The following is a 27,565-nucleotide window of genomic DNA, read 5'->3' on the forward strand; positions in this document are numbered from 1 at the left end:
ACCACTGAGCCAGCCATTAAAATCTACGCTAAAAAATTTCCATTCCGAAGACCGACAAATTCCAAATTACGAAACGTGTCTGGTCCCAAGGCTGTCGGATAAAAGGTTGTGCACCTGTACTGAAAGGAGAGGCACAACTAAAACTTAGGTTCTGAACTATTGCATACAGTTTTGGTCTCTTTATTTGAGGAGCTGCAAACTGGCATTACAGGTAGTTCTGAAAAGGTTGACCAGGTTGTTTTTTTGTTGGGAAGGGGTTGTCAGATGATGGAAACGTTGAGGACGTTGGCTCCATACTGAATGGAACATACAAGACAGAGCGGATGTTACAGAACACAAGAGATTCTGGGAGGGTGATTAGCAGGGTAGATGCTTGATGGATATTTGCCCTCATGGGGGTATCTTGAGTATAAATTTAGAATAAGGAATCATGCATTTAAGGCATTTTTTCCCCTGAAAGAATAGTGAATCATTGGAATAGAGTCACTGAATAGATTGAGATAAGGCAGAATTTTAGACCAGAGGGGGTTAATTTTCAGTTAATGGTGATCACCAGGATGTGGGTGGGAGATTCTGTTTGATCGCCTTCACTCATTTCCCAAAGCCTTTTCACCATCTGCGTGGCATGTCTGGAGTTTAATGGAATATCCCTCACTTACTTGGATAAGTGCAGCACCAATAATATTAAAACGTTTTGATTCCATTCAGGACAAACCAACACATTTGAATGCCACCCCATGTACCACCCTATATATTCATTCCCTCCACCACTGGCACTCTTTTCCTGCAATAAGTACTGCCTACAATATTATCATCCAGACTACCTTGACAAAACCTCCCAAATCCATACTCTATACCATGTAGAAGAACAAGGGCAACAAGCACATGTGCACACCATCATTTGCAGGTTCCCCTCCATGTCACAGCCTGATTTGGAAATATTCGGTCTAAAGCATGGTTTCCACTAGCATGGGTGAATATCTTTATTCCCAACTTCTCAAGGGTAAGAAATTCCATCCTTGCCAGGAATGCTCATATTCCGAAAGCAAAGAAATTATATTTAAAAAAAGGCAGAGAAATGCATTTGAAGGAGACATCAGATCAGTTGCTTTTTTTATTGAAAGTGTGGAGTGGCCACCTCCTACCTACATCTCTTTTGTTCCTACGAGCCTGGAGGTAGCACAATAGTAGAACTCAGTTACTGAGACCATTTAATCATGCAACGTGTTTGAATAATTGCCATTAAATAGTTGTAATAATTATATGCGCTGCAATGTCATGCTGCTGCTTGCTTGCTTTCCGTGTGAAGTACTTCAAAAGCACAGAGGAAGACTGTTTATTCTCCCCAGCCTTTTCCGAACAACATGTCAGTCGTACTAGACTTTAGTAATGTGCAGGCCAGCGTGTTTCTGGGATTACTTTTGCAATAATCATAGTTTGTTGCACTGCTTCTGTGCCCTGCTGCAATGGATTCTGCAAAAAGGACATGTCTTTCATTATTCCATCTCTTTTGCAATAGCATAATTTAATGCACATTTTCCAGAGGTATTAGATTTCATTAGTACACTTCCTCCGTCCATTATTAAGTACAAAAATGCCTTGAGGGTACCTTCCCAGCCTGTCATGTCTATTAAATATTGTGCACCCACAAGTAAAAATGGTTGTGCATTACTTGCGCCAACAACAGGTTTGAAATACAAGTGTATAATTACATCATCCTGTTTTGAATATGATGATACATGGTATTCTCTCATTTTAATTATGGAGCTCAAAAGTCGACCTATGTGCAATGACAGCCTAATTATATGGGGCTTGATTCTATAATTTTTTTGCAATTAATGCTAAACTATGTGCTTGGATCATGAATGTACTTTGGTGAATAAGGTGTGAAACAAATTAGTTTTACCATGTTGTTAGAAATGCTTATTTAGGGAAGGGTGCTAAGGGGTGAATTGGCCTCAGCTGTACGTCACAACTCAGTGCTATGATGCGTGGAGAACAGACTGGAAAATAACATTAAAGTAACCCTGCTCTAATTTATGTCAAGGTGCCACTGTTGCAAACACAAATCGGAGATGCGGCCATCAGGGTTTTTTCTCAGATTTGTGACCGATAAATTGATTCTCTTTCAGTAGTGCCAAATATGCATACAGGAGTGTCTGTTTGTTAGACTCCTGCTGCCTAAATTTAGTTCCATTGCGCTCCTTTAAGCGTAGATTCAGCAATGGTAAGTGTGGCAGCTAACTTACTTCACTAGGAATTCTGCTCCTTGGCATTATGAATGATGGCTGTGAGTCCAAATGCCTCCATGGCAGTATAGACGTTTGTTTAAATTACTTCAGTGCATCCACAACAAAAGGTTAGTATTACTATTTGCAATAAAGCTATGGATTGTACTATATAAAAATCATCTGGCTCACCAACGTCCTTTAACTTAGGGAAAAAGGTCTGTGGTTCCTTGCTTTGTCAGGGATACATGTGACTGAATCCCTACATGACCCAGGGTTCCCCACCTAACTTGTGATCCCCATGTGACTCTTGGTCTCCATGAGACTCTGGGTCCCCATGTGACCTAGGCCCTCACGTGACTGAGCCCAAGTAAGATGCATGGATCACCTCAGGTGTGGGATTACTTCTAGTACAACACTAGACTAAGTGGGACCCGTTGGGTCCCAGCATCACACGGGAGGTCTGGTCACCAACGCAATATTCCACCTCTCCACCAATTCCAATATTGCTTGCCAGTGGGGGGGGATGTCTGTTGCGCTAATATGGGTGTTGCGGGCCAAAGGTATTGGTTTCCAGAGGGCTAGTATAGACATTGTGGGCCGAATGGATTCTTTGGCTGGCATCCGACTGTTGCAATGATTTTAAAAGCCAAGCCAAGGTAAACAATTGGGCTGCAGCCACCTGACAACCAAAATTCATTTTGTGAACACAAACTTTTTAAAAAGGCGAGGCAAACAATTGGGCTGCAGCCACTTTACAGCTGCATCGAGGGGACTCACCGTGGAGTAGACGTGCGTTCAGTGTTATTCGCAGCTCAGAGAGCCGTGACCCTCTCGCTTCCTGGGTCTGGCAGAGACTGAGTGAGGCACAACACTTCCGGGTTTTATAGTCCCTCCCCCTGCCGCCAGTGGGGGCAGCAGAGAGAATGGGGAATTTTAAAAAAAACATTAATATCTCTCAAGATTTTTCATCGATGGGAAAAATCCTCTGGTCCAGGAAGGCGGAGGGGGTCTCGGAGCAAGGTGGCCAAAAATGACGGCCGTAGGTGGCGGCGTTCTCTCGGAAATCGCACCACAGTGGGCCAAAAGCGGTCAAGATCAGACTTTTAGTAATATATAAGTTTAGATTAAATGTTCTCTCTCCCTAGATACAGCTTAAACTGCAGAGTATTTATCCTTTTTAACTTTTTATTTTAGATTCACATCTGCAGTATTTCGCTTGCATAGTGTGATTCAGTAAGTTACTCCAATAAGTTATATAGTTCAAAGGCTAAACAATTCTCCCTCAAATAATTAAAACCACCAATTTCGACTGCATATTTAGAACAAGGGATTTTAATTTCCCCTCCTTCTTTATTTACATTATAATATGGTGACAGCATTGTGTGTGTTGAAATCCTTTTTTCCATTTGCAAGCTGGCACATCTGAGAAAATAGCCTGTGACTGAACTGAGCTCAATCTCTCAGCTTGGGAGTCTTGCCTTCAAGGCTGTACACTTTAGGAAAATGTTTAAGAAGGAACTGCAGATGCTGGAAAATCGAAGGTAGACAAAAGTGCTGGAGAAACTCAGCGGATGCGGCAGCATCTATGGAGCAAAGGAAAGAGGCAACGTTGCCTATTTCCTTCGCTCCATAGATGCTGCCGCTCCCGCTGAGTTTCTCCAGCACTTTTGTCTACCTACACTTTAGGAAAACACAATTTGTAATTAGTCATACTGCACGGATTCTGGCCCACCATGCCTGTGTTGACCATCAAGTATCGATGTTAAAATACTGTGTGCATGTGTCATAATTAATTTGATATCCAAGGCAAAGAATTGTCATTAAAATTTGCCTCGACGTTAGTAATGGAGGTAAAATTAGACCTATGTTTGATATGGGCGAGGTTAACGACTGCATAAAAAAGGGGCACGTCACAGGAGTTATTTTGAAAACATTTTTTTCTCTTCAGAACCTGACAGGAGTGACATTATGGATTTATATCTCAAGTTACTGGAGCTTACCGAAGATGAGCTGGGAACGCAGGACGCAAGGGGAACAGGTAAGAGCACAGCAGGCAGCTTCTGATGTTCATAAGGTGTTTATAGTATGCTGTCATTTGGAGACTAGATCATAACACTGAGTGTGGGGATATTTTCCCCTCATGTTTATAGGTTGCTCCACTGTGCTCTAAAATGTATTTGTGTGGCTTGACACAATATGGTGCACAAACAATGATGTTTTCTAGTCACAAAGAGAGCTGTTAGAGTGATGTGCTTCCGGAGGAAACCTCATGATGTCATGCTCTGGACAGGCTGGGGACTAAAGGGAGGTCTTAAGCTGAATAGAGAAAGTGACAGGAATAGAGTTTGGTGAATGCCACTGAACTAGTGGACAGAAGCATAGATTATGGGAGCATTACTATGGGAAATGCAGTTACTGGGAACACATCTCAGGGACTGGGAAGTAGTGGTTCTTGAAATGGTGGAAAGGGAGTGTTATATTTATGAGGAAACATTTGGAAATAGACTTTAAATCTGACACTGTAGGCCCCAAGCAGGTGGAAGCGAAAATTTGCAAAAATAAAATAATTGTGAAATAAACTAAAGGAAACTTAATAAGAAGTCCTCAACAGTGACAGGGTGTCCATTTGAGACCTGCCATTTTCATATTATTTTGGACGACACTGAGGTGAGATGCATATATTTCTTCCCTCTGCAAGAACTCACTTCAGTGTTGAAACAATAGTTAAAACTATCCCTTCTGCATTGATGTCAGTGTGGGAGATATCTTTCCCACACCACACACAGAAGGATGAGGCAGATCTTATTATGTAGAATTCTTTTTTTTTTTTAAAAGGCCAGTGTTTGTACAGGGAATATTTAATCGAATTGAAAATAAATAAACCCCAGCCCAGGTGATTTTATATAAGTGTATTTAGTTGGTGGTAAAACTGCATTCCGCCACACACAAGGTCCAAATTCTTGTGTAATTTGTGTGTGAATTTGCAATATTGTGGGTGACAAATCATCCATCATTTTTTATTGGTGAAGGTTGGGTGGTGGGGCATGCAGGGGAAGGGTAGAAGGTCGTAATCCTGTAATCTGAAAAGAAAATTATGTTTTCATAGTATGCCAGTTCCAGCGTTGAATTCATTTCAAAGACTATCAGCCAATTATTTTCTCCGGCTCGGATAAAAGCAAATAATGTGACAAAATAACAGCTTGTGTTTGACATCGTGCAGTAAGATTTAACTTCAGATTGTTGAGGCACAGTCCACAGCAATTCATCTGAATCAAATGCATGAATACATTTGGCCAGTTATGCTTGATAGCTATCAGTGGCTATTTTATTAGAAAACAGCTTAAAGATCATGAATGCAGAACATTGAACTGATATTGCCAGGCTTTATACTAAAATAGAGAGCACACGAGCCGAGGATTTAATAAACTCATTGCCCTTCATCAACCGGAGAAAATGAGACTGATTGTTCTTACAACCATCAAAGGGCAGTCTCCAGGTTAGACGTAAGACAATATTAACAGCAAACTGCTGCCATTTATTCGAGGATAAACCCTCATAAATTACAACAGCACCTTCCTCCTCCTAAATATCCACATTTGGGGAGAAGTGCTGACATTACCTTCAGAATAATTTGTGGCATTACATAGAAACATAGAAAATAGGTGCAGGAGTAGGCTATTCAGCCCTTCGAGCCTGCACCGCCATTCAATATGATCATGGCTGATCATCCAACTCAGTATCCTATACCTGCCTTCTCTCCATACCCCCTGATCCCCTTGGCCACAAGGGCCACATCTAACTCCCTCTTAAATATAGCCAATGAACTGGCCTCAACTACCTTCTGTGGCAGAGAATTCCACAGATTCACCACTCTCTGTGTGAAAAATGTTTTCGTCATCTCGGTCCTGAAAGATTTCCCCCTTACCCTTAAACTATGGCCCCTTGTTCTGGAAAAGTCCAGATATAACACATCCACTGGTTCTCCCTTATCCACTCTACTAGTTACATCCTTGAAATTAAAGCAGGGAATGCTGGAGGGACTCGGCAGATTACCCAGCATCTATGCAAAATGAAAGAGTTAACTTTTCAGGTTGAAGACCCTTCATTTTATGTTAATGCTGTTCCAGTATTCATTTGTCTACGGGAGAAATCATTGATTGCTTTCCCAACATTGTCACAAGTAGAAATGCGGTCAATCTGAAAAATACCAGACTCGAGTAGTTAGTTAAACCACGGCTAGGGTGGTTAATATCTTGGTTGCGAGAAAGTTGTGGGCATGTTGACAACACGCCATCCTTTTCCCCATTCATAGAGATTGTAACTTTTGATGTATAGAAAGTGGTTGAAATATAGTTCTTATTTGAGCAGGATTAATGCAAATCCTATAACTTCGCTAAACATTGATGAATACAAACACTAATAGGAGTCTCACACTGATTTTGTATAAAGAATTTCACAAATACTGGCAGTAGATGCTAGCAGGTCCCTCCCTACCACTTACCTTCCTACCCTGTGTTTATTAATCAATATTAATCAAAGTTTACCTTTACTTCCTTTGATTAATATTACCGGCACTGGTGCTCGTTGCACATACAAGTAGACCACTGCTGCTGTGACTATAGATACATAGACAATAGGTGCAGGAGTAGGCCATTCGGCCCTTTGAGGCAGCACCGCCATTCAATGTGATCATGGCTGATCATCCACAATCAATACCCCGTTCCTGCCTCCTCCCCATATCCCTTGATTCCGCTAGCCCTAAGAGCTCTATCTAACTCTCTTTTGTATGCATCCAATGAATCGGCCTCAATTCACAAATTCACAAATCTCTGAGTGAAAAGGTTTTTCTTCATCTCGGTTCTAATTGGCCTATCCCTTATTATTAAATTGTCGCCCCTAGTTCTGGACTCTCCCAACATCGGGAACATGCTTCCTGCATCTAGCGTGTCCAATCCCTTAATAATTTTATATGTTTCAATAAGATATCCTCTCATCTAAATTCCAGTGAATGCAAGCCCAGCCCCTCCATTCTTTCATCATATGACAGTCCCGCCATCCCGAGAATTAACCTCGTGAACCTACGCTGCACTCCCACAATAGCAAGAATGTCCTTCCTCTTATTAGGAGACCAAAACTGCACATAATACTCCAGGTGTGGTCTCACCTGGGCCCTGTAGAACTGCAGAAGGGATCTGCTCCCATACTCAAATCCTCTCGTTATGAAGACCAACATGCCATTAGCTTTCTTCACTGCCTGATGTACCTGCATGCTTACTCTCAGTGACTAATGTACAAGGACATCCAAGTCTCGATGCACTTCCCCTATTGCTAATCTGACACCATTCAGATAATAATCTGCCTTCTTGTTCATGCCACCAAAGCGGATAACCTTATATTTATCCACATTATACTGCATCATATGCTATATCTGCCCACTCCCCCAACCTATCCAAGTAACCCTGCATCCTCATAGCATCCTCTTCACAGTTCACACTGCCACCCAGCTTTTTGTCATCTGCAAATTTGCTAATGTTACTTTTAATTCCTTCATCTAAATCATTAATATATATTGTAAATAGCTGAAGTCCCAGCACCGAGCCTTGTGGCACCCCACTAGGCACTGCCTGCCATTCTGAAAGGGATCCGTTAATTCCTACTCTTTGCTTCCTGACTGCTAACTAGTTCTCTATTCATGTCAATACCCTACCCCCAATACCATGTGCTCTCATTTTGCCCACTACTCTCCTGTGTGGGACCTTATTAAAGGCATTCTGAAAGTCCAGATAAACTACATCCACTGGCTCTCCCTTATCCTTTTTACTTGTTACATCCTCAAAAATTCCAGAGGATTAGTCAAGCAAAATTTCCCCCACGTAAATCCATGCTGACATGGACCAATCCTGTTACTGCTATCCAAATCTTTAATAATTAGATCTTTAATAATTACACCTTTAATAATTGGCTCCAGCATCTTCCCCACCACTGATGTCAGGCTAATTGGATTATAGTTCCCTGCTTTCTCTCTCCCTCCTTTCTTTAAAGAGTGGGATAACATTAGCTACCCTCCAATCCACAGGAACTGATCCTGAATCTATAGAACATTGGAAAATGATCACCAATGCATCCAAGATTCTAGAGCCACTTCCTTAAGTACCCTGGGATGCTGACCATCAGGCCCTGGGGATTTATCAGCCTTCAGTCTCATCAGTCGACACAACTGACTAATTTCCTGACTAATGTGAATTACCTTCAATTCCTGTCTTTCTCAGTGAGGACAGAAGCAAAGTACCTGTTCAACTCATCTGTCATTTACTTGTTCCCCATAATAAATTCACCCGCTCCTGTCTGCAATGGATCCACATTTGTCTTAACTAATCTTTTCCTTTTCACATACCTAAAGAAGCTTTTACTATCCTCATTTATATTCATGGCTAGCTTATGTTCGTACTTCATCTTTTCTCCCTGTAATGCCATTTTAGTTACCTTCTGTTGTTCTTTAAAAGTATCCAATGCTCTGGCTTCCTGCTCATCTTTGATATATTATACGTCTTCCCTTTTAGTTTTTACTGTCCTTGACTTCCCTTAAGGGCCTGTCCCACGAGCATGCGACTCCATGCAGCAAGCGCGACCTAAAGGTCCGGTCCCACCAGCATGCGCCTGCATGCGGCAAGCACGACCTAACGTGGTCGTTTGAGCCGTACGGCCTCGCGGGGCCGGTCCCACTTCGATCGCCGGAGCCGTATGGAGTTGTGCGGAGCTGGTCCCGACATCGCGCGGGGCTCCGAAAAACTGACCGTGTTTAAAAATTCCGCGCGGCAATGGCCTGCCGGCCCGCAGCCTCCTCGACGCCGTACGCACCAGCTTGACGGGCATACGCAGCCGCCTCAACGCCGTGTCACTCACTCGACCTCCGCACGGCTCCCGCTTTTGGTTTGGTCGCGCTTGCCGCATGTGGGACAGGCCCTTTACGGTTGCCTCTTACTCCCCTTAGAATCTTTTCTCCTGTTTGGAATGAAATTATCTTGCATCTTCTGGATTATTCCCAGAAATTCCTGTCATTGTTATTCCACCGTCATCCCTGCTAAGGCAAGGCCTCTTTCCAGTCAACTTTGGCCAGCTCCTCCCTCATGCCTCCATAGTCCCCTTTGTTCAACTGCAATAGTGACACTTCTGATTTTACCTCCTCCCTCCCTCTCAAATTGCAGCTTAAAACTTATTATATTATGATCACCACCTCCTAATGGTTCCTTTACCTATGTGAGTATCTATGTGCCTTTCAGTTAATGGATTATGGGCTCTAGCCTCAGACTAAGAAATTTAGGTTGACACTCCACTGCAGTAGTGATGTTAAACTGAGGACCTGTCTGCTTTGTCAGATAGATGTAAGGATCCCATGACACTATTTCAAGAAACAGTAGGTTCATCTTTGGTATCCTTGCCACTATTTATCCCTCTATATTGCCACAGTAGATTATCAGTTTGCTATCATATTGCATCCTGTGGCCATGTTTCCTATATTATAACAGTAAACACACTTCAAAAAGTATTTCCACGGCTATAAAGTACTTCTAGCGGTTCTGAACGGAACGCAACATGCACCATATAAATGCTGACCTGTATTACTGTGGTCACCGCACTGTCAGGGATGTCAACTCTGGTTTCATTGTATAAGGATTGGCAAACAGAGGGAAAGGTGTACGCTGTGACTTTGAGTTGACCTTTTTAAACAGCTGTGCTCTTTTTACCAGCCACACTGCTAATTCCATTGTCCAGTCTTTATTATGTTTTCTGATAAGCTAGATCTATCTGATTTTAGAATTACCGAGGTAGAACGTGGAGCATGTTGTGCGACGGATTCAGAATTATCGAGAGTGAGAAGTGCAAATAGTTGCTTTAGATGGTTGGAGTTCTCGAGGCTGCCACTTTAACTATAAAGGTCAGCCATAAGGCACCTGTGGTGTACCAGGCTCAGCAGTTTCTATATATCTAACGACAGAAACCACTGGAGCTTGCATGAGGTGTGAAAGCGCTGGAGTTTGCAGTAATATACTGGGCCTGCGGCAGGAGGTGGAGAAAGAGATGATCCCTCCTTATGTCGAACAGTTTGAAACCAGTGTGCAAGATGACATGATTCTGGTTGGCAGCCTTTCACTTGAACAGGTCAGACTTCAAAACTAAATAACAATGCAATCTTACTCCTTTCTGTTATTATTATGTCATCGCACCACCCAACAAAACCATTCTTGCTATTGTCAAATGCTTTGCATTGTGAAAATCATGCATGAAAAAATAACATGGTTGCATTAAAAAAAAAAAATCTCTTTAGTGCATTGTAACCAACATTTTAGTGTTGTATTTTAATTACTGTTTTTAATCACAAATTACCAATGGCGGTTAAATGCATTTATAAATCACGAATGTGTTCACTGAAATCAAATTAAGAGAATGCTAACAGGTAGATTCATAATTTATCTCCCTTTGTTCATTTAAACAAAAAATATATATTTATTTTGTTATTTATACAACAAAATTGCAAGGAGTACCTTTTTAACAAATGGTACAGATATGTTTAAATGAATATTTGATATGGAAAGTGATTCCTCCATTTAAAGAAAGGAATAATGTACAGCTAAAGGGATTGAAAACATTAAGTAATATAATAATTACCCTTCTATTGCAATCTATAATCTGCTATGCCTGAGTAGGCCCAAGATCAACGACAGAGATTTTGTGATGCACACATGGATTGCTGGTCGCAAGAGGAGCATCTGGTTGAACAACAAAAGCTGTCTGTCAAAACACAGGAGGAAGATGCCAAGCAACGTGTGATGGCATTTGCAAGGGACAAAACAAAGGTATCCTGATCCCTGGCAATGCATGTTTCCACTGTAGAAAGTCCCTGTCTGTATCTGAATGTTTTACTAATATTTGTCTTTAATTTATTTGCAACAAAGTAATTATCAGGGGATAGGTGAGCCAGAATTAACGTCATTTTCAGCCAAGTTTTTTCACAATGATTCTTATCTATTCTCAGCACTGTTTCTGTTGTTATCATAAAACCTTTGCAGAATCAATTTTTACTGGTTTTATTGACAGTTTTTAAGATTATATTTTTATTCGAGAGGAACTCCACAAAATGTAAAACTCTGAAATTGGAATTATGCAAGTGTCAAAGAAACCATGTGAGTCTCGCACCACAAAGGTTTGATTCTTTGTGTGATTGCTCCATGATGTAATAGTTTATTTTGTATTCTCTCTCAGTTCCAGGTTAAACTCACTCGAGTGCTAGTTCTTTTCAAGTGCATTTAAAAAAATCAAATCGAATTGAATGATTTGAGGATAACTGATGCATGGACATTTATTGAACGGGTTGAATAAAGTGAAGCAATTTTATTAGAACAACAAAGTTTAAATGGCAATTTAAGCAGATCTTGTACACTGATTAAATTTAACAATTGTGTTGCATGACTTCATGTGACAGTTGGTTGTTTCTTATATGAGGAAATCACTGCGACTTTATTAAATTCCACCACTTTTTTGAGGCACTAATCAATTCAATTGTGGATCTGGGCTGCCATCTCTGTTTAACGGGTGGTACAAGAGCAGTCTGATGCAATGCCCCCATTCACGACAGACTCTGCATGGATAGCATGGCCGTCCGAAGGGGGGGGGGGGGGGGTGCGTTGTGTGCGACCGCACCCCCCTTTTTTCCCCTCTAAGAAAAAAATCACAAAAAAAATCAACGTTTCCACTTTGGAAACGGCCAGTTCTCTGTTCTCCCGTCGCCGGACAAGAGTGGCTGAATCTGAACCCAATGGCTGTAACCCCAACACCAGACTGTGGCGGAGCCCACTCCCCCTCGCCTCCCCCTGCCGCCGGGGCCCAAGCCATCTTCCCCCCACACCACCCCCGCTGACCCCCGCTGGGCTCATGCCACCACTGCTGGGCCCACGCCACCCCTGCTGGGCCCACGCCACCCCTGCTGGGCCCACGCTACCCTCGCTGACCCCGCAGGGCCCACGCCACCCCTGCTGGCCCCCACGCCACGCCACCCCCGCTGGGCCCACACCACCCCCGCTGACCCCCGCTGGGCTCATGCCACCCCCGCTGGGCCCACCCACGCCATCTTCATCCCCCCCCCCCGCCCGCTGGACCCGCGTCTCCTTCATCTTCCCCCCCCCTCCCCCGCAAGAAAGAGGGGGGATGTGAGGGGGGGAGAGGGAGAGAGAGTGGGGAAGGGAGGGGAGAGAGAGAGAGAGAGATGGGGGAAGGGAGAGGGAAAGGGGGATTATCTTTAGTGAGATTGAAAAATTAAAGGAGATTTTAGAGCTATTATATTTTCTCCTCCATATGAATAATATTAAACAATATCAAATAATATCAAACAATTGGAACTGGTTTCTTTTCCTTGATAACAATACTGAAAAATATGAATTCCATAGTTTGTGACATAAATGCACATTTTAATGGGATCATTATATACAGATATAACATTTCCATTTCGAGATCGGGGGGATGGGGGGTTGGGGGCAAATATGTGTCAAGCTGATAGCCTAATCGTTAAAGAGTTAAAAGATAGCTTAATCGATAAAGAGCTGAGAAGAGGAATTAGAGCTGCCGAGGAAAGGTACTCTGAGAAGTTGAGGAGCAAGTTCTCAGCTAGTGACTCTTCTTCAGTTTGGAAGGGCATGCAAGAAATCACCAGCTATAAGAGGGAAGCCCTTTGGACAATCATCAGCTGACAAACTACCTGAATGAGTTTTACTGCAGGTTTGAAAATCAGAAACGTAACCCTGGAACCCATTACCCAACAAACACAGCCAGACCCCAGTCTGCAAAGAATGGACCCTCCACCCTCTCCTTCTCATTTACCACTTCACACCTACTTAAGGCAAGACTCCAGTATGAAAAGAGTGGGCCGTTTCCCACCCCAACCAACACTTCCCACCTACTGTAATCCTCCGTCAGTTTCGCCACCTCCAGTAATCCTCCGTCAGTTTCGCCACCTCCAATGCACCTCATATTCCGTTTGGGGAGTCTGCATCCTGGGGGCATGAACATCGAATTCTCCCAATTTTGTTAGTCCTTGCTGTCTCCTCCCCTCCCTCAGTCCCCCTGCTGTCTCCTCCCATCCCCCAGCCTTCGGACTCCTCCTCCTTTTTCCTTTCTTGTCCCCGCCCACCCCCGCCCCCGATCAGTCTGAAGAAGGGTTTCGGCCCGAAACGTTGCCTATTCCCTTCGCTCCATAGATGCTGCTGCACCCTCTGAGTTTCTCCAGCACTTTTGTGTACTTCCCACCTACTCACAGCCTGACCTCAGTCTGCAAAGACTGGGCCCTTCTGCACCCACCCCACTCCAATCACCACTTCACACCCAATTACTCATTTTTAACCAGTTCCTGCCTGCTTCAAAGTCTCCACTATTGTCCCTGTACCCAAAAAGGTAAGGATTACTGGTCTTAACGACTACAGGCTTGTCGCACTGACCTCTGTAGTCATGAAGACCGTTGAAAGGCTTGTGCTGGCCAAGCTGAAAAATATCACAATCCCTCTGCATTTTGCATATAGGGCCAATAGATCTGTGGATGATGCAGTCAATCTGGGCCTACACTTCATCCTCCTCCACCTCGACCACCAGGGAACCTATGCGAGGATTTTGTTTTATTGATTTTAGTTCTGCATTCAACACCATTGTGCCAGAGCTACTACGCTCCAAACTTTCTGAGTTGACTGTGCCTGACCCCCTCTGTCGGTGGATCACCAGCTTTCTGACAGACAGGAAGCAGCATGTGAGACGGGAAAGCATATCTCGGACCCGCAAACGCTCAGCATAGGAGCACCGCAAGATGCGTACTCTCCCCTCTCCTCTACTCTCGCCACACCAATGACTGCACCTCCACAGACACCTCTGCCAAGCTTCTCAAGTTTGCGGATGACACAACCCTGATTGGACTGATCCAGGTTGGGATCTCTGTACTCTTTTCAGTTTGACATCTTTCCTATAACATGGTGCCCAGAACTGAACACAATATTCTAAATGCGGTCTCACCAAAGTCTTAGACAACTGCAACATGACCTCCCAACTTCTATACTCAATACTCTGACTGATGAAGGCCAAAGTGCCAAAATACTTTTTGACCACCTGATGTAGCTGCGACACGACCTTCAAGGAACCATGCAACCATCAACCATTCCTCTGCCCACCTGGCTAATTGATCCAGATCCTGCTGCAATCTTTCACAACCATCTTCATTATCTGCAAAACTACTCACTTCTGTATCATCAGCAAACTTGCTAATCTTGCCCTGTTCTATGACGTTTAACAGAGTGCTGGAGTAAATCAGCGGGCCAGGCGGAGTATAGAAGTTGGGAGGTCATGTTGCAGTTGCATAAGAAGGTGGTGAGGCCGCATTCAGTGCATTGTGTTCAGTTCTGGGCACCATGTTATAGGAAAGATGTCATGAAACTGGAAAGGGTGCAGTGAAGATTTATGAGGATGTTGCCAGGACTAGAGAGCCAGAGCTATAGGGAGAGGTTGAGTAGACTGGGACTATTTCATGGAGCACAGGAGGATGAGGGATGATCTAATAGAGGTGTATAAAATCATGATTTGAATAGATATGGTTGTGAGTCTTTTGCCCAGAGTAAGTGAATCGAGGAGCAGAGGACATAACTTTAAGGTGAAGGGCAAAAGATTTAATAGGAATCTGTGGGGTATGTTTTTCACACAAAGGGTGGTAGTTGTATGGAACAAGCTGCCAGAGGAGGTAGTTGAGGCAGGGACTATCGCAACATTTAAGAAACAGTTAGACAGGTACATGGATAGGACAGGTTCAGAGGGATATGGATCAAACGTGGGCAGGTGGGACTAGTGCAGATGGGGCATGCTGGGCCGAAGGGCCTGTTTCCACACTGTATCACTCTATGGCTCTATCTATCTTTCCCTCTCAAACACATTCTCCTGTCTTCTCTCCATTACCTCTGACACTTGTATCAATCAAGAATCTATCAATCTCCTCCTGAAAAATGTCCATTGACTTGACCTCCACAGCTGTCTGTGGCAATGAATTCCATAGTTCACCACCCTCTGACTTAAGAAATTCCTGCTCATCTCCTTCCTAAAGGAATGTCTTTTAATTCTGAGGCTGTGGCCACTGGTCCTAGACTCTCCCACGAGTGGAAACATCCTCTCCAAATCCACTCCATCCAGGTTTTTACCAGGCTGGGACAGATGGCAACAGCTTCACACTGTATCCTAAAGCTTGTGTCCTGTCCTGCATCATCCAAGGCAGCAGAGACATTATAGGAAGGGCAAGAACCATAACAAAGTAGCTCACGATGGTTTGGGTAACATTCAGGAACGTCTATGCATGTCACATCATGAATATTACTGAAGAACGGTCTTGACCCGAAATATAATCTATACCTTTTCTCCAGAGATGCTGCCTGACCCACTGAGTTACTCCAGCACTTTGTGACTATTTTCCTTCACCCATCTGCCCAAGCCCACTCTCCCCTCTCCTTTCCTATATTCCTTTCCACCCATAAACCTTTCTCTGCCTTTACATTTCACTCCTCTTTCAAATCTGCTCTACTTATCTACATGCATTTTTCTTCTTCACTTTTTAGTCATAGAATGATGCAGTGTGTAAACAGGCTCCTCAACCCAACTTGCCCACACCGACCAACATCTCCCATCTAAACTAGTCCCACTCACGTCCGTCTGGCCCATATCCATCTAAATCTGTCCTATCCATGTACGTGTCCAAATGTCTCTTAAACAGTAGGATAGTCCCAGCCTTAACTACCTCCTCTGGCAGCTTGTTCCATACACCCAGCACCCTTTGTGTGAAAAAGCTACCTCTCAGGTTCCTTTTAATTTCTGAAATATTGGTCATAAATTTGGTGCAAAAATGCTCCAAAATAAGGTTCAGAATGCATCAGAGAGCATCTAAAAACCCTGGCATCGAGGGACTTCATGTTTTGCACACGTGATGTGCGCAGCGCGCACATTATTTCACGTTAAGTTTTTTGTAATCCTGTCATGCCACCCCCTTTTTGAAAAGCTTCATACGGGCCTGGATAGTATCAGGCTTTCTTTTCTTGTATAGCCATGGACAGGCCAAACTAATAGTTAGTGTGCATGTTCATCTTGTGACCCCGTGGGCTTCCATCAAGTGCCCCAGTTTCCTCCTACATCTCAAAAATGTGTGGATTGCGGGTTGATAGGTGCGGGTTAACGGTAAATTGCCGCCAATGTGTAGAATGAGTGGTAAAACCTGGGAATGCGAGGAGAATAATTGGATAGAAAATTGGATTCTTGGAAAGAAGCAGAGGTGGAAGGTTGCTTCTCGGACTGGAAACCTCTGACTAGTGGTGTGCCTCAGGGTTCGGTGCTGGCCCCGTTACTGTTTGTCATCTATATCAATGATTTGGATGAGAACATACAGGGCAAGATTAGAAAGTTTGCAGTGGGTGGAATAACATAGTGGATGGTTTAGCAGATCGTGAAGATGGTTGTGAACAATTGCAATTGTTCAACAATTCAACAATTGATCAATTGGCCAAGTGGGCTGAGGAATGGGTGATGGAATCTAATGCAGAAAAATGTAAGGTATTGCATTTTGGGAAGTCTAACATCTCTAACATCTAACACAGTGATTGGTAGGTCTATGGGTAGTGTTGTAGATCAGTGGGGTTGAGGAATGCAAATGCATAATTCCCTGACATTGCAGTTGCAGGTAGATCGGGTGGTCAAAAATACTTTTGGCACAGTCAGAGTATTGAGTATGGAAGCTGGGAGGTCATGGTGCAGTTGTATAAGATGTTGGTGAGGCCACATTTAGTATTGTGTTCAGTTCTGGGCACCATGTTATGGGAAAGATGTTGCCAAGCTGGAAAGGGTATAGAGAAGATTTACGAGGATATTGCCAGGACTAGAGGGTCTGAGGTATAGGCTGAGGTTGAGTAAGATGGGACTCTATTCCTTTAAGCGCAGGAGGGGGTGATCAAATAGAGGTGTATAAGATCATGAGAGGAATAGATCAGGTAGATGCACTGAACCTCATTCCAGAGAAGGTGAATCGAGGACCAAAGGACATGGGTTTAAGGTGAAGGGGAAAAGATTTAATAGGTATTTGAGAGGTACCTTTTTCACACAAAGGTTGGTGGATGTATGGAACAAACTACCAGAGAAGGTAGTTGAGCCAGGGACTATATATAAGAAACATTAAACAGGTACATGGATAGGACACGTTTGGAGGGATATGGACCAAATGCTGGCAGGTGGGACTAGTGTAGCTGGGACATGTTGGCCGGTGTGGGCAAGTTGGGTCAAAGGGCCTGTTTTCACACTGTATCACTATGACTCTATGAATCTAATAAAATAAGTTAAGGGCATGTCCCACGAGCATCCGACTGCATGCGGCAAGCGCGACTTAACGTGGCCGCTTGGGCCGTACGGCCTCGCGGGGCCGGTCCCACTTCGATCGCCAGAGCCATATGGAGTTGTGCGGAGCTGGTCCCGACATCGCGCGGGGCTCCAAAATACTGACACAGTCCAAAAATTCCGCGTGGCAACGGCCTGCCGGCCTTGACGGGCGTGCGCAGCGTCTCGCCGCCGTACGCAGCGTCTCGACGCTGTACGCAACATCTTGACGCCGTACTTCACGCACGAACTTCCCGCAGACTTCGCTCGAACTTCACGTCAACTCAAAAGGGATCACTCGACCTCCGCGCGGCCCCCGCTTCCTGTTTGGTCGCGCTTGCTGCATGCAGTCACATGCTCGTGGGACAGGCGCTTAAGCCTGGGATGAATATAGAAATGGATATTTTATTGTCGGCACGGATTGAATGGACCATAGGTAGGTATGTTGCAAAACCTACCTTAAGCGTCGCTGCAGATCTGTCCAAGCCCGTGTGTGCGATTTTGGCGCCGTTCAGAGGGGGGGCGGGTTTAAAACGCGATTTTCCCTAGGCTATTCAAATCGAGGTTGTTCAGCCTACTTAGTTGCTGACAAAAAAATCGCTGGGAGATTCTTTCGCTGGAGCTATTTTTTAATTTAATTGGTTAATTTAATTGTTATAGTAGATTAAAAATTATCCTCTAAACACGCGACCGCCGACAACGGGACGGATCTCATACAGGGGACAACGGAAGGTAGGTTGTTTATTTTTACATTAAAAAGGCCTTCTTAAGATCCCTTTATACAAAGTTTTATGCTGCAAGTAGCTAATTTGGGGCCCCATTAAATCCCGCAGTATTTTTCTGGGCATTTGGGGTACAAATCCACCGCAATGGGAACGTTCTAAACCAGTGCGTTCCACAGAGTTCCAAAGGATCCCACTCGAAAGCTGATTTAAATGGCCATTAATTTACAGCAATTGAACACTCAATTCCTTCCATTTGGCCTATAAATTAATGTAAATGAGATTTAAAAATCATGTTTTATTGTGAATTCTTTGTGAATGTTATTTGGACACTTAGGCTATTTAAAAATGTTAATCTTTTCTTAAGAAATGGATAGATGTTTAGATCTAGTAATTGAAGTTTGGAATTAGCTACAATTGGGTAACTAAATAATTATATGCTTTAATTTCAGGTCATCCAAGTAAGATTGTTTCATATTTGTTTCAGAATGCTTCAATCTATAATAACTGAAAATGTCTTTCAGTTCTCTTAATTTTTAAGAAAGTTATGGCCATTTCAATGGTCTGATCACAGCTTTTGTGTTAAGTCAATGGCAAATCAATAGGGAACAAGATGCTAATTTCCAAGTATGAAAATGGCCATAACTTTTTTAATACTGAAGATATGAAAGTGAATTAGGTGTCAAATTAAATTTATTTTTGTGCTTTATCCGATGGGATAAATTGCAGACTTGATTTTTAAAATCTCAAAATTTTAGGGCCTGTTTTCATGAATCTCTCATTGACGCAATGGTTCTATGAATTACTGGTTGACAGGAACAATCAAACGATAGCGCATAAGGACATATCAAAGCAGATGGCCATAAACCTGCAAGTGTGGAGCATTTTCAAGAGAAGGGCAATTTACCCATTTGGAGAACTTAAGGAGAGCTTGAAGCTTCAGCAGCTGAAGCTATGAATGGTGATTAAAATCAGGGACAATAAATCGCTAAAATTAAAAGCATAGAGGAAGGTAATACATTTCTAGGAGATGATAGGTGCAAGGAAGAGTGAGACCATCGAGGAATTGGCAAAAAAAGTGACAATCAGATTAGAGTAATTAGCAGGGAGCTTCAAAATGTTGGATAGACTGTTTATTTTCACTGTAACATATATTTGATGAAAGTGGGGATTTACTGCAATACACTTCAGATCTTGCATTCTGATGTTGAGTGTTGAGTGCAGAAGTAAATTTTCAATGAGACTTGGGTCATAATGGTGGTGTCTGGTTGATGTCACAATCTCTTTGCAGTTGAGTGCCTGTGTGATGGCAGGGAGAATATCTGAATGGTGCTTCCTTTCTTGACAAAGCTTCTGTGACCTTCTGAATACAACTGTGGTTGTTCTGCTGTTTGCAGGGGACACCGCAGTTTGAAAGGTCACGGACAGAGCATGTCTGACAGCCAGTGAGAGAAGTACGTTCCAGATGTGGCTTCAGCAGTGTACAGATTGATGTGGCTGCTTGTTTACAAAGTGCGCTCTCCTCTGGGAAGGTGACTTCCTGTGTGTGCAACCAGGAATGTCTGGCCCGCCAACGACATAATGACGGATGAAGCAGGTGCAGAGAAGCTGCCAATGCACCCGTCTGACATGTTTCCTCCTGTCCGCCTGGTCCACCGCCTGCAAAAAGGGAAGAATGTCAAAGTGACTTCCTGTATAGTATGAAGACAGATCACCTTTGGTGATGTTTGCAGAAAAACTTTATCAAAGGGACAGACATTTACAGCACAGATGGAGAGTATGTGGCCCACTGTGTTGTCACTGGATGAGAAAAAGAAATCCAGCCTAATTCCACATCAGATCTTCATGGTGTTACTGTCACAGTCACAGAGGCCGACGTCAGAAGATCCTTCAGGGGGGTGAACCCTCTGAAAGCGCCTGGACCTGATGGTATACCCTGGCGTGTTCTCACGACCTGTGCAGACCAACTGGCGGGAGCTTTTGCGGACATTTTTAACCTCTCACTTCTTGGGTCTGAGGTTCCCACCTGCTTTAAGGGCATCAATAATAATGGTGCCCAAGAAGAGTAAGCTGGCGTGCCTCAATGACTATCGACCAGTGGCACTAACGCCTGTGGTGATGAAGCGCTTTGAGAGGTTGGTTATGGTGCACATCAACTCCTACCTCGACAAGAACCTGACCCACTACAGTTCTCATACCACCACAACAGGTCAACGGTGGATGCAATTTCACTGGCTCTCCACTCTGCACTGGACCAATTGGATAATAAAAACACTTACCTCAGGCTGTTGTTTATAGACTACAACTCAGCATTTAATACTATCATCCCTTCCAAGCTGGTTACCAAGCTCACGGAACTGGGCCTCTGTGCATCCCTTTGCAATTGGATCCTCGACTTCCTCATCCACAGACCACAGTCTGTTCGAATTAGAGGAACCACTTCATCCTCGGTAACAATTAGCATGGGAGCACCTCAAGGCTGCGTGCTCAGCCCCCTGCTTTACACCCATGACTGCGTAGCCGGGCATAGTGCGAACTCCATCACCAAGTTCGCCGACGACACCACTGTGGTTGGACAAATCACAGATGGGGACGAGTCAGAGTATAGAAGTGAGATCGACAGACTGACCAAATGGTGCCAGGACAACAACCTGACTCACAACATCAGTAAGACCAAGGAACTGATTGTGGACTTTGGTAGGGGAAGGATGAGGACCCACAATCCTGTTCATATCAATGGGACGATGGTGGAAAGGGTCAATAACATCAAATTCCTGGGCGTGTATATTTCTGAAGATCTTTTCTAGACCCAGCACACCGATGCAATTATAAAGAAGGCACATCAGCGACTCCAAAAAGATTACGGATTACTCCATTTCCTCAGAAGATAACGGAGATTCGGCATGTCGAAGAGGATTCTCCTAAACTTCTACAGGAGCACGTTAGAGAGCATTCTGACGGGTTGCATCATGGCCTGGTTTGGCTACTCAAACATCCAGGAGCGAAAAAGACTACAAAAAATTGTGACCACTGCTCAGTCCATCACCGGCTTTGACCTCCCCACCATCGAAGGGATTTATCGTACTCGCTGCCTCAAAAAGGCAGCCAAAATCATCAGAGACCCACACCATCCTGGCCACACACTCATCTCAAACATTGACATCAGGAAGAAGGTACAGGAGCCTGAGAACTGTAACGTCCAGGTTCAGGAACAGTTTCTTCCCAACAGCCATCAGGCTGCTAAACACAACACCGAATAAGCTCTGAGTTCTGAACTGCAAAAGACTGTATTATTATTGCACTATATTTGTTAATTATTGAATTCTCTTCCCCCGTTATGTATTATGTTTACATATTCTGTTGTGCTGCAGCAAGTAAGGATTTCATTGTCCCACCCGGGATATATGACAATAAAACACCCTTGACCCCCTTGGGTAGTTCAAGAGTCTTGTTGAAGGGAAAATGCTGGAACCTGGAGGTCACTGTTCACACGCTGCTGTAACTACCGTATAATGGTAGCAGCGAGATGTACGTGTTCCCAGGACGGTGCGGGTCTTTGATGATATTAGCTGCCTTTTTGAGGCAGTGCTTCCTGTGTATCCTGACGATGGCGGGGAGGTCAATGCTTACGATGAACTGAGCATTGTCCAGCATTTTTTGCAGCCTTCTTCATTCTTGAGTTTTTGAGTTACCAAACTAGGTTGTGATGCAACCAGTCAGTATGCTCTCTACCATACTTATCAGTTCCATATGTATCCAATGACATCCAAATCTCCTGAATCTTCTGAGGAAATAGCGGTGCTGACGAGCTTTCTTTGTGATTGCAACAATCTGCTCAGCCCGGGGCAGATCTTCAGAGAAGATCTGGAGCTGTTGACGTTTTCCACTGCCATTCCAACAATGAAGACAGGTTCATAAGATCATGGTAGGAGTAGGACTAGGCCATTCGGCTCATCAAGTCTACGCAACCATTCAATCATGGCTGATCTATCTCTCCCTCCTAACCCCATTCTCCTGCCTTCTCCCCATAACCTCTGACACCTGTACTAATTGAGAATCAATCCATCTCTGCCTTGATTATATCCACTGACTTTGCCTCCACAGCCATCTGTGGCAAAGAATTCAACAGATTCACCACCCTCCGACTAAAGAAATCCCTTCTCATCTTCCTAAAAGAATGTCCTTTAATTCTGAGGCTATGATCTCTAATCTTAGACTCTCCCACGAGTGGAAACATCATCTCCACATCCACTCTATTCAAGCCTTTCACTATTCTGTATGTTTCAATGATGTCCCCCCTCATTCTTGTTGATGGTAAAATGTTGTTTGTGAACCTGGAGGCCACTGTTCTCAGGCTGTTGTACCTACCTTATAATGGTAGTGATGAGGTTCCTGGATCCACAGCTTTCCCTCCCTGAAGTCAACAATCAGCCCCTTGGTCTTGTTAACGTTGAAAGCAAGGTGGTTGTTTTGGCACCATTTTATCAGATTATCAATCTCCCTCTTATACGTCGATTCATTGTTACCTGTTATTCGTTCAACAATAACAATACTGCCAAATATATGAGGAGTTGGATCATCCATAGTACAAGCATAGTACCAACAAGATTCTTGAACTACACCACACAACCCTAACCACAAGCCTGGCTCAGCACATGATCTGCTATTGACTTCATTTAGGTTGCATTAAGTACTTCACTTTGCACTATTATGGTCTGATTTCCTAGAATTACTGATAATTGATTATACTATTGTTTATTGTGGAGTTGTGTCTGTCTACATGGTCATGGATGTTCTGTTCTGGATGTCAGATGTGGGAGGTCATGGTGTCGGATGGCCCTCCAGACATCCACATCTGCACCAGGTGCAGCGAGATGGGGCTCCTAAGGGACCGTATTAGGATCCTGGAGCAGCAGCTCGATGACCTCGCTCTGATCAGGGAGAGTGAGGAGCTCATAGAGGGGAGTTATAGAGAGGTGGTCACTCCAAAACCACGGGAGAGAGACATGTGGGTCACGTTAAGGAAGGGCAAGGGGCAGAGGCAGGAACGAGTGAGTACTCCAATGTCGGTACACCTCGCAAATAAGTACTCCTGTTTGAGTACGGATGGGGGTGACAGCCTACCCGGGGGTAGTGACAGCGGACGGGCCTCCAGCTCAGAGACCGGCCCTGTTGCTCCAAAAGCTAGGGAAAAAAAGAGGGCAATAGTAATTGGGGACTCTATTGTTAGGGGGTCGGATAGGCGATTCTGTGGACGCAGTCGGGAGACCAGGATGGTGGTCTGCCTCCCTGGTGCCAAGGTCTCGGACGTGTCTCAACGCATCCAAGATATCCTTAAATCAGAGGGAGAGGAGCCTGAGGTCGTGGTACATATAGGTACCAATGACATAGGAAAAAAAAGGGAAGAGGTCCTGAAGGGAGGATTTAGGGAGTTGGGAGGAGAGTTAAGAAAAAGGACCAAAAAGGTAACAATCTCAGGATTACTGCCTGTGCCACGCGACAGTGAGAGTAGGAATGGAGCGAGGTGGAGGATAAATGCGTGGCTGAAAGACTGGTGCAGAGGGCAGGGATTCAAGTTCCTGGATCATTGGGACTTCTTTTGGGGAAGGTGGGACCTGTACAGAAAGGATGGGTTGCACTTGAACCCGAGGGGGACCAATATCCTAGCGGGGAAATTTGCAAAGGCAGCTGGGGAGACTTTAAACTAGAATGGTTGGGGCGAGGGACTCAAATAGCGAAAGGTAGTAGACAGAATGTGAGGCAGGAAGCAGAAATGGGAAGCACTCGGACACAAGAGGAGAAAGGAAAAAAAGGAAATAAACAGAGAATAAGAGACGGGGGTTTTCTTAAATGTGCATATTTTAATGCTAGGAGCATTGTAAGAAAGGTGGATGAGCTTAGAGTCTGGATAGACACCTGGAAGTATGATGTTGTGGCGATCAGTGAAACGTGGTTGCAGGAGGGCTGTGATTGGAAACTAAATATTCCAGGATTTCGTTGCTTCAGGTGTGATAAAATTGGAGGGGCAAGAGGTGGAGGTGTTGCATTGCTAGTCAGGGAAGATATTACAGCAGTGCTTTGGCAGGATAGATTGGAGGGCTCATCTAGGGAGGCTATTTGGGTGGAATTGAGAAGTGGGAAAGGTGTAGCAACACTTATAGGGGTGTATTATAGACCGCCAAACGGGGAACGAGAATTGGAAGAGCAAATATGTAAGGAGATAGCAGAGATTAGTAGTAAGCACAAGGTAGTGATTGTGGGAGATTTCAACTTTCCACACATAGACTGGGAAACACATTCTGTAAATGGGCTGGATGGGTTGGAGTTTGTAAAATGTGTGCAGGATAGTTTTTTGCAGCAATACATAGAGGTACCTACTAGAGGAGGGGCAGTGCTGGACCTCCTGTTAGGAAATGAGACTGGACAGGTGGCGGAGGTATGCGTTGGGGAGCACTTCGGGTCCAGTGATCACAATACCATTAGTTTCAATATAACTATGGAGAGGGTCAGAACTGGACCTAGGGTTGAGATTTTTGATTGGAGAAAGGCTAACTTTGATGCGATGCGAGATGATTTAAAAGGAGTGAACTGGGACATTTTGTTTTATGGGAAAGATGTAGAAGAGAAATGGAGGACATTTAAAGGGGAAATTTTAAGAGTACAGAATCTTTATGTTCCTGTTCGGTTGAAAGGAAACAGTAAAAATTGGAAAGAGCCCTGGTTTTCAAGGGAAATTGGACATCTTGTTCGGAAAAAGAGGGAGATCTACAATAATTATAGGCAGCATGAAGTAAATGAGGTGCTTGAAGAGTATAAGGAATGTAAAAAGAATCTTAAGAAAGAAATTAGAAAAGCTAAAAGAAGATATGAGGTTGCTTTGGCAAGTAAGGTGAAAGTCAATCCAAAGGGTTTCTACAGCTATATTAATAGCAAAAGGATAAGGAGGGATAAAATTGGTCCATTGGAGAGACAGAGTGGACAGCTATCTGCAGAGCCAAAAGAGATGGGGGAGATATTGAACAATTTTTTTTTCATCGGTATTCACCAAGGAGAAGGATATTGAATTATGTGAGGTAAGGGAAACCAGTAGAGTAGCTATGGATACTATGAGGTTCAAAGTAAAAGAAGTACTGACACTTTTGAAAAATATAAAAGTGGATAAGTCTCCAGGTCCTGACAGGATATTCCCTAGGACATTGAGGGAAGTTAGTGTAGAAATAGCCGGGGCTATGACAGAAATATTTCAAATGTCATTAGAAACGGGAATAGTCCCCGAGGATTGGCGTACTGCGCATGTTGTTCCACTGTTTAAAAAGGGTTCTAAGAGTAAACCTAGCAATTATAGACCTGTTAGTTTGACTTCAGTGGTGGGCAAATTAATGGAAAAGATACTTAGAGACAATATATATAAGCATCTAGATAAACAGGGTCTGATTAGGAACAGTCAACATGGATTTGTGCCTGGAAGGTCATGTTTGACTAATCATCTTGAATTTTTTGAAGAGGTTACTAGGGAAATTGACGAGGGTAAAGCAGTGGATGTTGTCTATATGGACTTTAGTAAGGCCTTTGACAAGGTTCCTCATGGAAGGTTGGTTAAGAAGGTTCAACTGTTGGGTATAAATGCAGGAATAGCAAGATGGATTCAACAGTGGCTGAATGGGAGAAGCCAGAGGGTAATGGTGGATGGCTGTTTATCGGGTTGGAGGCAGGTGACTAGTGGGGTGCCTCAGGGATCTGTGTTGGGTCCTTTGTTGTTTGTCATGTACATCAATGATCTGGATGAAGGTGTGGTAAATTGGATTAGTAAGTATGCAGATGATACCAAGATAGGGGGTGTTGTGGATAATGAAGAGGATTTCCAAAGTCTATGGAGTGATTTAGGCCATTTGGAAAAATGGGCTGAAAGATGGCAGATGGAGTTTAATGCTGATAAATGTGAGGTGCTACACCTTGGCAGGACAAATCAAAATAGGACTTACATGGTAAACAGTAGGGAATTGAAGAATACAGTTGAACAGAGGGATCTGGGTATAACCGTGCATAGTTCCTTGAAGGTGGAATCTCATATAGATAGGGTGGTAAAGAAAGCTTTTGGTATGCTAGCCTTTATAAATCAGAGCATTGAGTATAGAAGCTGGGATGTAATGTTAAAATTGTACAAGGCATTGGTGAGACCAAATCTGGAGTATGGTGTACAATTTTGGTCGCCAAATTATAGGAAGGATGTCAACAAAATAGAGAGAGTACAGAGGAGATTTACTAGAATGTTGCCTGGGTTTCAACAACTAAGTTACAGAGATAGGTTGAATAAGTTAGGTCTTTATTCTCTGGAGCGCAGAAGGTTAAGGGGGGACCTGATAGAGGTCTTTAAAATGATGAGAGGGATAGACAGAGTTGATGTGGACAAGCTTTTCCCTTTGAGAATAGGGAAGATTCAAACAAGAGGACATGACTTCAGAATTAAGGGACAGAAGTTTAGGGGTAATATGAGGGGGAACTTCTTTACGCAGAGAGTGGTGGCGGTGTGGAATGAGCTCCCAGTGGAAGTGGTGGAGGCAGGTTCATTGGTATCATTTAAAAATAAATTGGATAGGCATATGGATGAGAAGGGAATGGAGGGTTATGGTACGAGTGCAGGCAGGTGGGACTAAGGGGAACAAAATTTGTTCGGCATGGACTTGTAGGGCCGAGATGTCCTGTTTCCGTGCTGTAATTGTTATATGGTTATATGGATGAAGTGGCTAAGCACACAGCCAAAGGTGACCTTGTGCTGATGGCCATTGAGGAAGAAGTGTTGTTGCTAATTTTTACTGATTGAGGTCTGCTGATGAGGAAGTGTAGGAGCCAATTGTGTAGGAACGAACAGAGACGCAGTTCCCCGAGTTTCATGATAAGTTTGGAGGGGATTATGGTGTTGAATACCAAGCTCTGTTTGATTAACAGCAGCTTCATATACATGTTCTTATTGTCCAAGTGGTCCAGTGCAGAGTGGAGAGCCTGCAAGAATGTATCTGCTGTTGATTATAGTGGGTCCATGGGTCCAGGTTCTTACTAATCCAGGATTTGATATGCACCAACAATCTCTCAAGGCACTTCACTACAATGGACATGAATGCCAACTGTTGGTGATGGTTGAGGCATGTCACCTTACTCTTCCTCAGCACTGGTACTATGGATGACCTT

At 43.8% G+C, this 27,565-nt stretch overlaps 1 protein-coding gene across 10 annotated transcripts in view; it reads left to right on the forward strand.

The window, feature by feature from the left end:
• Nucleotides 1-27,565, forward strand: part of ofcc1 (orofacial cleft 1 candidate 1) — a 342,172-nt gene that overhangs the window by 64,153 nt on the left and 250,454 nt on the right. For all 10 annotated transcript variants that reach the window (XM_055634782.1, XM_055634784.1, XM_055634781.1 and 7 more), the window contains 3 exons: nt 4,180-4,269; nt 10,228-10,391; nt 10,937-11,086. In XM_055634782.1, the coding sequence (XP_055490757.1) occupies nt 4,180-4,269; nt 10,228-10,391; nt 10,937-11,086 (404 nt within the window). The remainder of the gene's footprint in view (nt 1-4,179; nt 4,270-10,227; nt 10,392-10,936; nt 11,087-27,565) is intronic.

Source organism: Leucoraja erinacea, chromosome 4, assembly GCF_028641065.1.
Source record: "Leucoraja erinacea ecotype New England chromosome 4, Leri_hhj_1, whole genome shotgun sequence".
NCBI lineage: Eukaryota > Metazoa > Chordata > Chondrichthyes > Rajiformes > Rajidae > Leucoraja > Leucoraja erinaceus.